Source organism: Vulpes vulpes, chromosome X, assembly GCF_048418805.1.
Source record: "Vulpes vulpes isolate BD-2025 chromosome X, VulVul3, whole genome shotgun sequence".
In the NCBI taxonomy this organism is placed as follows: Eukaryota; Metazoa; Chordata; class Mammalia; order Carnivora; family Canidae; genus Vulpes; species Vulpes vulpes.
This window is the reverse complement of record NC_132796.1, coordinates 80,991,829-81,007,787: the sequence shown is the minus strand read 5'-3', so window position 1 is coordinate 81,007,787 and position 15,959 is coordinate 80,991,829. Positions and strand designations below refer to the sequence as shown.

General features: G+C 40.6%; 1 protein-coding gene across 42 annotated transcripts in view; it reads right to left on the bottom strand.

Moving 5' to 3' along the window:
• PAK3 (p21 (RAC1) activated kinase 3) overlaps positions 1 to 15,959 on the bottom strand; it is a 261,514-nt gene that overhangs the window by 87,970 nt on the left and 157,585 nt on the right. For 41 of the 42 annotated variants that reach the window (XM_072743906.1, XM_072743904.1, XM_026014857.2 and 38 more), the window contains one exon: positions 9,404 to 9,605. In XM_072743906.1, the coding sequence (XP_072600007.1) occupies positions 9,404 to 9,578 (175 nt within the window). In that variant the 5' untranslated portion in view covers positions 9,579 to 9,605. Of the gene's footprint in view, positions 1 to 9,403; positions 9,606 to 10,658; positions 10,743 to 15,959 lie in introns of all 42 variants that reach the window. The other variant, XM_072743908.1, reaches the window with a different exon arrangement.

The window sequence follows — 15,959 nt, the reverse complement described above, 5'->3', positions numbered from 1 at the left end:
TATGTCTCTGCTTCTGTGTGTCTCCCATGAATGAATAAAAAAAATTTTAAAGCGGACACAAATCTTTTCTGAGAGAAGTGTACAAGTGAACTATAAAAAGTGCTCCAGGGATGCCTCTATTAACATCCAGTATGACAGTATGACTTGCAGTACTTATATTCCTGGCTGGGCTCTGGGAAAGCCATATTAAGAAGATATGGATGAATTTTTAAAGGGCTACCCACCTCCTTCAGGCAACAACTTTTTCTTTTCCTAATAGATTATACTTAGTGACTTGGTCACCCTTTAGCTGGGTGATAGGTGTTTTCTGTAGTTCATTAATTTCTCTAATTTACTGAGAGGCTGCGAGTCAATGCCCACAAAGATCACTTACAGAATGCTGCCCTTGGGGGATCCCTGGGTGGCTCAGTGGTTTGGCGCCTGCCTTTGGCCCAGGGCGTGATCCTGGAGTTCTGGGATCGAGTCCTGCATCGGGCTCCCTGCATGGAGCCTGCTTCTCCCTCTCCTTGTGTCTCTGCCTCTCTCTCTCTTTCTCATGAATAAATGAATAAATTTTTTTTTAAAAAAAAGAATGCTGCCCTTGTGGCCTTCAAAAATTAAAATGCCTTAGTGCCTACTTAACTACTAGGAAAGTCAAATAGGTATGGGAGTTGTTGCTTTTTTAATTTAAAAAAGTGCCATTCTGCTCCATCCTCTGATATGTGGATCACAGAGCCCACTGTGCCATAATCCCCCAGAGGGAAGCTTTCTGAAGCCTTATACTTGGTAAAGTAAGAATTCCAGAGCAGTTCTGGGATTACAGCTCCTCCTATAGCAACAGCAGCCCTGCAGGTGGTGTGAAAGAGGGCAATGGATCCAGAGGGACTGATTTCTGCAAAGATGGTGCTCATCTCAGACACTTCTGCTCTGTAAACAAATATTGTCTGTGGGCATATTACGAGAGGGGATCTGTGATAATTTCTTATTAGTTTCACAAAATGTGCATTTCCCCTTACATGGGGGAGGAAAAAATTCTCTAGTTTTCCTCTATTTGGGGGGGGGGGCTGGGGGGTGGAAAGAATGTCATTTGTGGGTCTTCAAAATTATTTTTCCCATTGGAAATACCTGAAAGTACTATGTGGTAACTACAGCAGACATTTAGGCTCAAAAACAGATTTTATTCTTGGCCCTGAGTATTTAAAGAAATTGACAGTGCAAGGTGGGTAAAAGATTTAAAAAGGGGTTCTATGTAACAGATGCATTTGTGGCTTAAATCTAGCATCTTGGGCAAAATATATGCTGATCCTGAGCAGAAAAGGAAATTGATGTTTATTAAACGAGGAAAAAGACCCAAATCTTTAAATACTGGATTATAAGTGAATCGGAAGGAAGGTATGAGAGCTAACTCTCATGTTTTATTTTCCTGTGGTTCTTTCATAGCTTAACTGTAAAAGCATGAGTTCTTATTTTTGTAATAGAAAATGATTTAAAAGCCCCCAGAAGAACACTGGAGTCAGGGAGAAGTAATTAACAATGTTCTTTCTGACAACTGCTGTTACTTTTCACCAGCCAGTCAGACTCTCAGGAGCAAGTTGTAAAGACAAAGGTAAGACGAGGGCCATCATTGCAGATTGAGAAAAGGGGTTAGATTCACCTGGGTTTCACTCACTTCTGTAAAGATTTCATTTTTGCATATTCCATGTGCTGAAGCCTTATTTTGAAAACAAGTTAGGTAACTCCCATTTTATGACAAGCAGTAGGATGTTCAACCACCACTGGGTAGGAGTTGGGGAGGATGTGAATTCCAGGACTGCCTTGCTTTGTAACTAGTAGTGGGGCAACTCTGTAGAAGTCATTTGCTTCCAAGTCTCTAACCTTTTGCTTTTCTCTATAAAATGGAGGATAATCCTTGCTTCTGTTGTAAGAGACCTGAAGGAGGTAACTAGTATGAAAGCACTTTCAATGCTGTCACATCCCTCTAACTGCCGTCGCAAATACTTAATTTTCTTAGGAAATAGTAACAGGGTGACTCCATTTGCTAGAGAACTAATCTGTCACTTTTTACCTAGCACTTCCCATCCTATAAGTGATGTCTCTAAAAACATAACTACCCATAAAGAGGATTAGACTGGGCTGTTCTAAGCACCCACTGCTCTTATAATCTTTTATTATATTAGCAAATCCCTAAGTATACAGTCAGGGAGGCCCAGGGTAGAAGGTTCATTGTCTTGCTTAAGGTAGAACCCGCTAAAGCCATGAGATGGCCAATAGAAGAACCTAGTAAATTTCACCCTTGGTAATTTATAGCATTTAATTAGCACATCTGGAATTTCTTTATGCCTAGTTCATTTCCTCTGGTGAAATAGTAAGCCCGTTTCCTCCCGCCAGGTCTTGGGAAGCTATGGAAAACAATATATATACTCTTTGTAAATTAGCAGCCTTTAATATACAGATTAAAAACTCAAAAGTGGTACTTGATTCTGCAAGAGCAGCTACAAGCCCAATGCATAAGTTGGGTGTTGCACGAGGATGATGGAGGAAGGACATGATGGTCCCATGGGAGTGCTTCTAGTGACCTCCATTCCCACACAGATATCACCTTCAGTGGTATCATCTTTAAAAACATTCAGCAACAGTGATCACTCCGGCAAATCATTAGGACTCTTACCATCTCCTTCCAGGCAACACACACTGCCTCCACTCTCGTTTACACCTGGTTCACACATGCAACGATTTCAATGGAAAATGTTTGAAACAACAACAAAAAAAGAAATGAGTATGAGGCAGTGTCCTAAACCAGACACTCCTGATCATGTGGATAATTATACAGGGCACAAATTTGATTGGGGGGCGGGGAAGGCCTCTTTTGCTTTAAGGAGGAAAGGAACTTCATATCCCTTGAGACCCTTCGTTTTCATGTTTGAAACAACTCCCTCATTTTCCCCTCTTCTCATCTGTCCCCAATATCCTCTCTACCCCCTAACCTCCCATCACACATTACTTCCTCTTCCAATTTCAATCTCCCTGTTGCTTCTTTCCTCCAATGGATACATCTCCCAATCCAGCATTCCACACTGCTCTTGAATCTGACCAGTCTGCTCATTTTATCAGGCCACCATATTGGTGTCCCCATTTACTGGCCTTGATGTAGCATCAGCCCTAGCAGACAGAGGGCAGCCCTATCCTGTCTGCTTCCTATTTCAACCATAAGGCCCTTCTAGGGTAAAGGAGGCTCTTTTCCTGGGGCACAGCACTGACCTCCGAGGACAAGCAAGATGCCATGTCCTCCGGGCTTCCCAAAGGGCAGGGCCGTGATCTCCAAAGAGCACTCTGCTAAGCTGTTATGGTTTACATTTGGAGCACCAAGAACAATGTAAAAGCCACTCAGGATGTAGCAGTCTCTGACATCTGGCTGTCTGATAATAGAACCCTCAATTAATTTGGAATCCCAATCATTGCTGTTGCAATGATCATAACCTCGAGTACTGCAAGATCCCAAAGGGTCTCCAGCATCACCAAAGAAAGGTGGCATACTGTTCAGTCTAGTTATCACACTAAGTGTTTTTTATTGTGCATTAATTAGATGAAAGTTAGTAACGTGCGTTGACCAGAACATTTGATTAACGAGACCATAAAAGACAACTGAGAGTCTTCTTTAATATCATTGTTACACAGTCAAGCTTTCCTGTGTGTTGTGTATAGAGATGATAGCACACTCTAGGAATCAAAACAACAACTATATATATGTACAATAATAAAACTATATGGCACTTTAAGAACTTTTTCACATATATGAACACACTCATGTACAGCCTTGACTTTCTAAAGCAAGCAATATTTAAGCCCATCAAGTACACACATCAAATGGGAATCTAACCCACAAAACACCCAAATTAAATGTTAGCACATCTCTATTGTCAAGAATATTTTCTCACCATAATTCCTTTGAAAATAAACCAAAACAAAAAAAGAAAAAAGAAAAAGCTTTCTTTCCTTCTGAGCAGTGATTTTAAAAAGTCCCCTTTTCCAAAATTCAGATTATGTTTCAAAGTGCACATAAGGAAAAAATGCCATATTAAGGAAAAAATGAAAGCCATTGTTGGCTATTGGGAAGCTAGGAGCATAGGTTACCACATATTTCCTTTGTCCTGTTGCAAGGCTGTATGATGGAACAGAATAAGCATCATATTGGGAGTCAGAGAGACCTGGGAGACTCTTGAATTCCATCAGCAGCTACATGATTTTAAGATGTTTACTTAAAGGCTCTGAGCTTAAATGACCTCATCTGCAGAAAGAGGATAATACAGAGCAGTTGTAAGGATTAAAACATTCAATACATGGAAAGTGCCTGGCACAGTTTGGCACCCAGGAACTAGTCAGTAAATGGTAGATTACCTCTTGTTCATCTTGACTTGATTTATATCCAACTATCCCCTCGTACTCCTCCCTCCTCCAGGGAGAGGGGCCTTCATGTCATTTTCCAAATCTCTCTGGATCCCCTACAAACAGAGGACATGTAAACTGTGCTCTCTAGAGACCTGGCCCTTCACACAGCATTGCATGTCCTCTGAAACACACAGAATGCTCAAGTGCAGCACGAGACACAGCACACATAAAGCATGCTTCAGAAGACACAGACATCACACAGAACATGTCACCTCCAAATGCAGCCTCACCTGCTTCTTTCCCACACGTTCCTCCAAGCTTCAAGTCCTTAACATTGATTATTTTTAGAGGCACCATGCCATCTGAAGAGTCCTGGCTGATTCACTGGCCTCATTGCATTTGCCCTACTGGTTTATTTACCCGTGTGTTTTCTCATATACATATTTATTCATCCACGTATTTAGTCCCCTCCTTGTTCCAAATGGATATAAGACAGCTTACAAGAATACACAAAATGCAGCATGATAGCATGAATTCAAAGTAGGTGAGAAAGTACGAGGGGAAAAAAAACAGTAACAAAGACAGAAACATAAAACAGAGACTGGAAGAAAGCTAATACAAAGTGCATACATACCGTAGAGTCCCATTACAAGCACTACGCATAGGCTATACACTGGGCCCCAAGTTCTCTAGGAGCCGACAAACCTGATTCATCTCACCCTTCATGGGGACCGTAAAATAAAATCAAACCACTTTTCAGGATGTCTTTTTCCTGCTCTACATTCTGCAAATTCTTATATTGTAAAGTATCATCAAATGGTGGCCAACTGTCTCTCCTAATTTGCTCTGACACAAAGATCCAGCTTCTGGAACAGTCTCCAACGACAGATCCTCAATCCTGAAATTACAGCTACAGCTTCTTATTTTGCTTCTGCCTGTCTCTTGAAGCTCTCTTTGGTCAGTGAAATGTAGGTTAGAGAGAAATTTCTCAAACAAGCAAAAACTTCTGCTGTCCCCCAAGTATTTTCAGTTAACTCAAGAGATAGACAATGTAACACTATTTATAACAGAAATTTGGAAAGGACCCCAAATGACCAACAAAATAAACTGGTCAAATAAACCATGATGCCACTATATGGTGAAATATTACACACTATCAAAAACGGTGTTTATGAAAACTTTTTTAAATGTAGGAAAATATTCATGATAAAAATTTTAAGTATACATCAATTACAAAATTAAGATATAAAATTGAGTAGGATTTTAACTATGTAAAAAACTGTATATAAGGACTTACTAATATTATATCTCCACAAAACACAAAAAATGTCTGGAAAGAATCCACTAAAACATTAACATTGTTTCTGAGATTTGTGAGTATGGGCAACTTTGATCTTTTCTATCTGTTTGTCTTTAGTTTCCATTTATTATATATGGATAAACAAGTTTTATATGATATGAAGAAGGAGGGCTAGGAGGTAAGCTACCGATCCAGTTGGTTATTTTTAGCTTGTAAAATTATGGGCAACTTTCATTTTCTAAAATTGACATGTAAGTTCTAGTTAGGGACAAAGGTACTTAAAAAAAAGAAGTAAGAGTTCAAAAATCTGATTGGTTGTTTTGTCCATAAGGTCCAGAATGATACAAATGAAATAACACCTCACAATTATCTAGCACTTTTTAATTTTAATAGCTAATACTCAGAATTGCATTTGGCTACCAGCGGATCTCTTGTGAGGTAGCCCGGGTATGACCCCCCTGCCTTTAACAGGTGCTGAAGCTCAGTGACTGGCCCAAAGTCACAATAATCAGTGGCAGAGCTGGACTCAAACCCGGGTTCTTCAGAGCCCAAATCCAGTGCCCCTCCCATTCATTCAACACTGATGGTGCTATAACCCAAGCAGTCACCAAGAGCAGAAACCCCTCCTTACCTATAGGGTCAAGTTCCCGAACAGCCCCCAAGGTAGCAGAGTTCAGCTGAAGAAAGTACGATTATAGGAGGTTTGCAAAAGAAGGGGGCAGGGGAAGTCAAGTCATGTGCAAACTTTTGAAAGCCTTCACAAATGATTTTTTGCACAGTAAAACAAAACAATAATAACAGCACATTACATAAAAAGAATGAGAGTTTATATAGCTTAAATTTGTAAAAGGTTCTACAGAGTTTCCATTTAGATCCTAAGATGATTTCCAGAGGTGATGATGATGTGGTGCTCATTATGGTAGTGGGACAATGAGGGTGACAGTGAAGTGATGAACAGAGGTGAACTTTTTAGCTTAAATCATGGATCTTCATATTCTCCCAGTCGTCAGGATCCAATCCTGAAATCAGAGCAGCTTGCTTGTGCTTTTAGCCCTATCAAGCAAATGTATTTAAAGAGTAAAACTTCATGACTGGCTCTTCTGAAGATGCTGTTTCCTCAAGTTTTTCCTGAAGATACTTTTTAGCACTTCTGTACAGAGTTCAAATTGAATTGTTCACGTTTGGCCCAAAAGTGGCTTCCGAAGTGTCTAGCGCAGGTATTTAAATGGCACTACTTGGCGATTTAGGCTCTTCGGAGGGTGGTTTTTCCTAATATGATAATGTAAAAGGACTCTTAGCACCTCCTTAGAGAGTTCAATGAAATTCACATTTGGTGGGAAGGCAACTTATCAGCTGTCCAATGATATTAAATGGTCCTCCTTCATGACTCAGGTTCTGTGAAAGAGGATTTCTGTCCAACGTGGTATTCTGAAGGCATCACAGCACCTCTTCACAGAGTTCTTCTAAACCACTCAAGCTTTGAACAGTTTACAATTTGATGTGTAAAGGTATCGATTTGCATTACTTTCTGGGAGGAGGTTTTAATCCTAAATTCTAAAGAATCTGCACTTGTTGCTTGTAACTATATTTGTCTCTAGTCCCATGGCTTCCTAATTACCTTCACCGTCTCTTAAGATAATCGCCTCTGGAGTACTGGAACCTTCCTGAGAGTCATCCTCTAACAGCATCTTATCATTTGAAGGAGTAGAAACAGGTTCACATTCAACTTCAGCCCGTGAATGCTCCTGCACCAAATGTTCCTCCTCATCTATATAGGTTCTTCTTGATCCGAAGAGTCTCTGTCTTCAGAACAGATGAATTGAAAGGTATGTTACCATCTCTAGCCAAGTTTTTCGTCAGCTTACGTTACCGACAGGCTCTATTAAAAACTGTCTAATGCTTCTTTTATTAAGACAACCTCAGTGACAGTGTCACAATCCCATGCATTAGGATATTCAGACAAAGGAACCTTTGTGGGACTGTGAAGAACAAAGTTATGCATTTGTTTGGCATAAGTCTTCTTGAATGGCTAGATCAAGCACTGATCAAGGGCTCAAGGATCTGAAATATGCAACTTGTTATAAAGACAACCTCAGCATCAAGGAGGCACAGTGGCAAATGTATCTGAGGTACCGAAAGGACTGGGGAGAATCAGCAGGACTTTGAATTCACAATTTTTTTTTGTCCTGAACTTCTGTGAGAAAGCACTATTCAACTATTTCAAACCATTTCTTAAGGAGCAAAGGAGTTATCCAGGCATTTCTGTTTGTGTGTCAGTATACCAGAGACTTGGCTTGAGTTTTTTCCCCCTGAGATGATCTGAGCATAGTTTTGGATCAAGCTGTAATGGTTTCACCATGAGGTCACCCCAAGTATTGGCACAAAACAGAATCATCGGCCTGTTTTTGCTGACCTCGTGTTGGCATTGGTTGGCTCTTGTTCTTCAAAAGGGCAAGTAAGGCTATTCAAAGGCTTCCAAAGAAGGGTGGTCTCAACAGCACCAATGACTGGGGCAGGCACATAATCCCCTTCTTCAATCACTTCCTGTAGTTGTGGCAGGTGCAATACAGGAGCTGGAGGATCTCATGGTTCTTTCTTCGGCACCACACTCACTGGAGACCTGATCTCCAGGTCACGGAGCACCAGAAATTCCTCAAACTGTCCCTGACTCCCAGCAGAAAATTTTCTGGACCTGCTTCGGTGTCTGCAAACACATCTTTGGAAATCCCTCGTGCATGTTCACAGACCGCATGCATGGGAAGTGATTCATCATTCTTTTGCTTGTTTAAATGCATCGGTTTAACATTTCCATCCTCGGGTTACCAGGGATAAAGCACCTCTTAGGTGACACAGGGGTACAAGAGGCAATCCTGGTCCTAATAAGAATTGCCTTTCTTTATGGTACAAACTGTGGACTCATTCACGCAAGTACTCTCACCTGGAAGGAACAGATGGAGAATGTCCCTTCTCTAAAGACATCACCCTTCTTGCTTTTATGGCAGCCTGCTATGGTACTTGCTTCACCCTCTTCCACCTCAATAGTCACATGTATAGAAGCTTTGTTTAAGTTTACCCTAATTAATGCAACCTGACCATTATTTACTAGAGATTCTCTTGCCACACCCTCACTGACCAGTATCACAAATGGTTTTAGGAACAACACATGGGTAAATGTTAATATACTGTTGTGATGTCAGTGCAAATAGGGCTGATGGCTTAGGGGACAACTGGCAGAGGAATGAGAGAAAACAAATGACTCAGAAGGGTCTTCCCACCTTGTGATATGGAGTCAGAGGGACAATCACGTGATGGCTTGGACTGACCATGGTATATGCAATTCAGAATTTTCACAGTTGTCAGAAAGGTACACAGCAGGAAATCCACCTCTACTCAAATTTCCAATAAGGACAAGAAGGGATTACCGTAAATTCCCTGCTAAGTTATCGGAAAGAAAGTCACCATTCACAGATTCAAGACAGTACCATTGCTATGACTTCCCTTGGTGGAACACTACAAATTCAATTTTATGTGAAAGGCAAACACGGCATACATGTATTTTCTGCAAACCTGTCATTAAGTCAATCAAACATTATCTTCTGACGAAACACAACCTCTAAATGTATAGACAGAAAGGTCAGGCAGGCCCTGCATGCCAATGCTCCAGAAATGACTACCCAAGAAAGAGACAATGAAAAAATAAACTAGCCCCTTTTCAATGCCCGGCCACTGATACTTTACTTTTATCCCCTCCTCCTGGGAAGATAGAGCGAAGCCTGGCTTTCTTATTCTTCTCTTCAGGGGCCATGGGAAGTGGTTTGGAGCTGTGGTTGAGTGCCGAAGAATCTCGGTTGTTACTGTTCATTCTCAGCGGGGGAGCTGGGGGTTTCTCTTCATTATCCAAACTGTCAGACATTTTCACTTATGACTGATTGCACAGCTCCTACAGAACAGGAGGAGAAAACAGGAATTGAGAAAGCAGCAGCCTAAAAAAAAAACCCATCTGGTAAAATGGGGGTTCTGACGTCTCGGACACCAAAGTACTGGGGCTCGCATGTCATCTCAGGTTTTGTGATGACCATTTGGGGGAGGTTTCTTTTCTAGGGGGAGGGTTTCTACCATTTGCCTCTCTAAAGACCAATGGTATCATTTCCCAAAGAGGAAAGCAGGGGCAATAATTCGTGGCTTTTCCACACATAAACACAAACACAGAAAGTCCCTTCCTTTTCTCAAAGTGAGACTTTATTCTCTGCCATCTGCTCATTGTCTTTTAATGAACAATTTACAACTTTCTTTAAAAATTCTGCCCTAGGGGACACCTGGGTAGCTTAGTGATTGACTATCTGCCTTTGGCTTAGGTCATGATCCCAGGGTTCCAGGATCAAGTCCCGCATCTAGCTCCTTGCAGGGAGCCTGCTTCTCCCTCTGCCTATGTCTGTCTCTCTCTGCATCTCAAATAAATAAATAAATAAATAAATAAATAAATAAATAAATAAATAAAATCTTTAAAATAATTTTTTTAAAAAGTTCTACCTTGATATTAGCAATGCTCAGGAAGCACAGCCCCCTCAAAATCTGGAGTTGACAGGTTTGGCTGTAGATTTTTAACACCCCCCAACAGTGATTTGTTAGCTGCTTTGGCACTGGGATGCCACTGGCATCGGATTCTTACCCGTGCATACAGGACACATAGAACATACTCTACTGTTTTATGAGAAAAAACTGGGGGCTCAATCAAGTGGGCCTGACAGTTTTGGCAGGCTTCGGGTGTAGTGACAGGGAAACAGTGCCCCATTTTCAGGTAGCAGGTAGAAGATAAAGCTGAGCCAGATATCACCATAAGCAAAGAGGAGCTAGCTCCAAGGAAATGACCAGCTCCTGAGAAGACATCATAACCTGACTCCTTGTCATGTTTTATGTCCTGAAATGGGGAACTAGGGAGCTTGGCAAGGTAGTAACAGGGTGGTCAGAATCAGTCAGGGTTTTGGCAACTTACCTGCTCTTAATTTCATTACTTGTTAGTAGCTTGTGCTTAGGGCTGAATACATTCAGGTTTCATCCCACTGGAAGGTAAAGTGACCTGGAAAAGCAGGGACTCCCCAAGGAAATGTTTCTGCTTCCAACTGATATCCTACTCTAATTCAAGTCCCTCTACTCAGACCCCAAGGAGGCTTGCCATCTCAAGTCATGTCTTAAGGGCATCTTCAAAATGAATCTCCAGTTGGAACACAAGGCAAATCCAATCCCAGTGCCACAATAATCTATGTAAATTCATCAAGTATTAACTGGCGCTAATTTAGGCACATCAGAGCTCTCCAAAAACGACTTAGCAGATCACTTTATTCCTACAACATTTACTATAAACAAACTTAGGTACAAGAGCAACAAAGGTATCCTCATCAGCTGCTGTAATGAGAAATAACATGTCATAATGATTTTTATCCCTTTGGTGGTCACAATGGGTATATCATTTTCAGTAACAAATTGTTACATCACGTAGTGCAGAAGATTTTCAAAATTTTTCTATGCTCTAAATTTTTCTCCAGTTTAAGTATTAAAGCATAGGGGAGTGCCAACTAATAGCTTCTCCATCTGCACAGGTGACGGCCAACTAACAAGGAGTGGCCTGATCTTCATCTGGGCAGGAGATCTCTTTTCCTTTGCCGAAGTGTCACATCTTGCATTGTCTTAATGAATTTAAGACCCACTCTGTATTTTTTTCAGTAACCATTCTAGGGGAAACACTCAGTAATAAAATTTTGGTTTTCCAAGACAACTTGATTAACCTCACATTTTCCTACATAGGTGAAACCCCACAGAACAAGATAAAGTGAAAAAATTGCAATCAAAGATAAAGTATATTCACAGATACCACTGGTACTAGTAAATATTTTGACTAACATATGAAACTGGGGCCAACGGGTCTGCATTCCCTTTTTCCTTTTAAATTTGGTCCGTCTAAATGCACTGTTTCTCCAGAAGAAAAGTGAGTTTAAGATCGGCTTCATTAGCGGCATTATTCTGTATTGGACAGGCTCATGGTGTTAATTTAGTTGCTGAGGAGAATTTGCCACCAGAGGAAAGCATTAATTTTTATTGTGGTTTTTTTTTTTTTTTGGTCTGTTTTACTTTGGGGGGTTTAAAAATAATGCCCTAGTATGGGGTGATAATTATAGGAAGTTCAGATACACAAAATACAGCTTGGCCAAAATAATGAAATTTCAAAGCCATTAAAAAACAAAACACCTGAGGGTTGAAATACAAATACCTAGAAGATAAATTTCTTAAAAATGTATCTGAGAGAGAGAGAGAGAGAGAGAGAGAGAGAGAGAGCTGGATGATACATATTTTCTGATGACATATTACTTAAGATGACAAAAGTTATAAAAAATAGGCATGGGCTCTTTAATAGGATATACGAAGCTAAAAAAAAAAAAAAGGATATACGAAGCTTACCTTACGTAATAAGGCAAGTAAGGGTCTGGGCCATTAGGGTTCTAGTACACCTACGTAATTCAAAATACTAGGCTCCTTTGTTCTTGATAATTAGGTGTGGCTAATGGATTGTTGTTTTTTGTTCCTTTTTTGTTCTCTGGCTAGACTCAACAGGTAGATGCCCTGCTTCTTTTCAAGCTGCCTGATTATTCTGACCTTATTTGGCCAGGTTATATTTTAGGCAGAGGAAAAAAGTGCTACTTGGGATAGAAAGCTCCAATTATACTCCCCTTTATTACACTAGAAATCCCTGATCAAAATTTCACCACCACATGCTTGCTGGTCCATAATACAGGCATTCTGCAAAGGACCCAGCTTATATGGTACCCCTTTCTACTGCCCAGCAAACTGGAATTGTTTTAACTCTATTCAACTCACCCCAGGACTGTATGTTAGAGGTACTGGAAATACCTCTTCAGAGGTATTTCAGAGATGGAAAAGAAATGGAGGAATCTCTGTCTAGTTCCACACTGAAAATGGGAAGTGTGAAGCAAATCATCATTTGGTTTTACCTAACCATTTCAGATTTGGCTTTGCTGGAACTGTCCTGATATTACTTCAGGTTTTTATTACTCTTTATAAGGTACAACCTATCTTCATCTCTTACTTATTCCACAGAATTCTGATTTAGTGAAAAAGAATAGTGCAGGAGGCTCCTGTGATCTTTAACTCACCTTCAAAGCAACTGCTTCAAAGCATGCTTTCAGAAAACCAATGGGAAAAAAGTATGGACTTGTAAGGAAGCTCGGGTGTTAATATGTTTGTTTCCCAAGTGGGAAGTGTCTCCGATTATTCCATAAACGTAGACGAATGGGGGATTCTATTATGTTATGTTTGTAAACAATGCCAATTTACTAAACCAGGTCCCTCCCCTGAGACAGCTTTCTACAAAGGATACTATTAATGGATTGCTGGTTCAATCTGCCTATGATGTCATTATTTCCAAGATCTTGAAAGAGACTATTTTGTTCAGGGTGGCTGTAGGCTCTATTTCAAGAATTGTACAAAAGCACCATTATTCTCCAGGAACCCAATCAAAAAACTGTTTATCTTTAAAGTTTAACTGTTGTTGTTCACTTCTGCGACAGACCAGAAACTGGCAAGTGAGTGGCACACTGGATCTAGCCACAGCCCATTCATGTTACTTCAGAACTTGCCCCTTAGCATTGTGAAGAAACAGCTAACTTTTAATGGACAACCAGCAACAGTTTATATCTACTCACAAATTGATTTACTGCTTGGCTACTAGGTTTTGCAGAGAGAATTGAAGTGGCTTCTGTAGATGGTGTATATTTTTGATGCAGCCCTTCGGACTTAATGTGGCTTACCAATGCTCTGTAATTACAATTGAAATTCATTAGCAATAAGAAATGAGCCTGTTTCAGGAGAGCCAAGGAGCCTGGACACCCCATTTTTCAGAGTGCTAGAAAGGATTATTTCTCTTTTTCCATTCTTTCTTGTCTTTTTTTTTCTCTATATACTCCACAGTCCACCCTGCCCCATCCCAAGTGTGAGGGCAGGCATCCGCACACAGACACACACACATAAACACACATACATACACAGCCTTTTGCTGACTTGCATTTTAACACAAAGATTTGGTACAAAGCACTTTAGAGGAAAACCTTTATCATGATTGATGGCAATTTTAGAGGAAACGATGAGGCATTACAAAGAATTATCATTAATCTCTCATTCCTCAAAAATGAACTATCTTAATCAGCACAGCGCTACACCAGACACTCTGTGAACACTCAGTAGATCAAAAGAGAAAGCCACCAATTTACATGTTGCAAGATTCAAGAGGAAGAACAGATGATCAATTAGCTAATGTGGCCAAAATCCATACCTGAACATAGGTGTTAAATTGGATACAATAAAAAATGCCCATTGTGGGACACCTGAGTGGCTCAGTGGTTCAACATCTGCCTTCCGCTCAGGGCATGATCCTGGAGTCCCAGGATCAAGTCCCACATTGGGTTCCCTGCATGGAGCTTGCTTTTCCCTCTGCCTGTGTCTCTGCCTGCCTCTCTCTCACACACACACATGAATAAATAAATAAAATCTTTAAAAAATGTCCATCGTGCCCATTTGCCATGAGTGCTCTAGCCAGGTGTGTGAAGGGTGAGAATTCAGAAACACTGGCCCTTCAATTTTCAAGGCCTTCTATTAAGTCACAAGCAACTGAAATACATGTTTTCATCAGATTGGGTGTCATCAGAGACAGCCCACATGCTGTATCATTCTGTCAGCTTTCAAAATCTAAATAACTGTTTATTTGCATATTTCCCCAATGAGAAACAAACTAATTCTGGTCTCCCTTCAAAAATAAAAGCCCAGGCCAGCAAATGCATAGCTGTGATCTAAAAAAACCCAGAGGTAGATCTTTCAAACCACCAGCCACACAAGGCTATTACTACAGATCAGTGAGCACACCAATATTTCTTAATACCCTCTTCATACCAAACTACAGGAACTAACATAGAAATGAGATGTAGCCTAGGGGAAATTTTCAGGGGGGAACTTCCTAATGTTTCTGAAATAGTACATGAAGAATAAGGTTGCAAGATACCTCGAGCTGATCAGATGACAACCAAGCTGACAAGAACACTTAGGAGAGGAGATGATTTTAGAATCCCAAAAATATAGTAAGCAAGTCACAGAACTCTATGTTAAAACATGTAATGAGACAGGAGAGTATTTCAATTTTCTAGAATTTGGGAAATCTTGATTAACAAGAACTAGCTCTACAGATCAAGAAATATTGAGTTTTTGATGACAGCTTCCAGACGTGGAGGTATTACGTACATGTAGGTTTAAAGTCAGCCAATGTCTCCTGAGACAATGGTATCGATGCTGGGCTGTTCTCTGTATTTGCAGATGAGGTTGCTGCTTTTACCTACCAGATGAATGGTGTACACACGGAATTATACTTTGGTGGTGGGGGGAAAAGGATCCAAGAGTTACCTGCTGGCTCTTTTCCTTGGCTCCCTTGTAAACACAAGTACACATTTTTAAGATGGCTAGCTGAGCTTCCAGGTATGCTTTGCTAACTAGCTTACGCTGATACGAATGAAACCCACTCATCCTAGACACATTACTGGCAACTGGACCAACCAGCTTATGACTGACGGCATAAGAAGATGTAGGGGACTGTTTGTAATTGCCAAAGAACGAGAAAAATCACTGAGTCTTTCACAAAGGAAACAGGGTATTAGACTCTGAGACGTTGCTTTGCATTTCTACAGCAATCCGCATTTGAAGGTTTCTAGTGACTTCTCTGAAATTAATTCCCATAATATGCTATGATGACAAATAGGAGGGAAAGAACATACACCTCATTTGACAGGGAGAATGAGCCACATCTGAGTCTCCCAGCAGCTCCAAACCCACCCTCCTTGCATACCCAAGCTAGGTGGACAAGGGATGGCCCAACCACTAACTAAATGCAGCCAGTGGGCCCAATTCAGCATATTCGTCACCTTGTCTGGAATTGCACATAGTTTTGATATATGTCATTTCCCCCATTCAATCATAAGCTCCTTGAGGATAAGGACCCCTCAGTTATAATTGTATAATTGTATAAACGTATAATTGTATAATTGCCTACTATGGGGCCTTGTTCCCAGCTGGCATTAAATACACATGTGAAATAATAAACAGAACTGTATACATTCTGTGCATTTATTGTGGCTCTGAGTAAGTTTTTCATAATGTTGCAAAAGTCCGTATGCCTACTCAAAGCAGGTCTGAGTCAAGAAGCCATGTTTGGAAAAACTGGCAGTAGTCTAACTACCAAGCC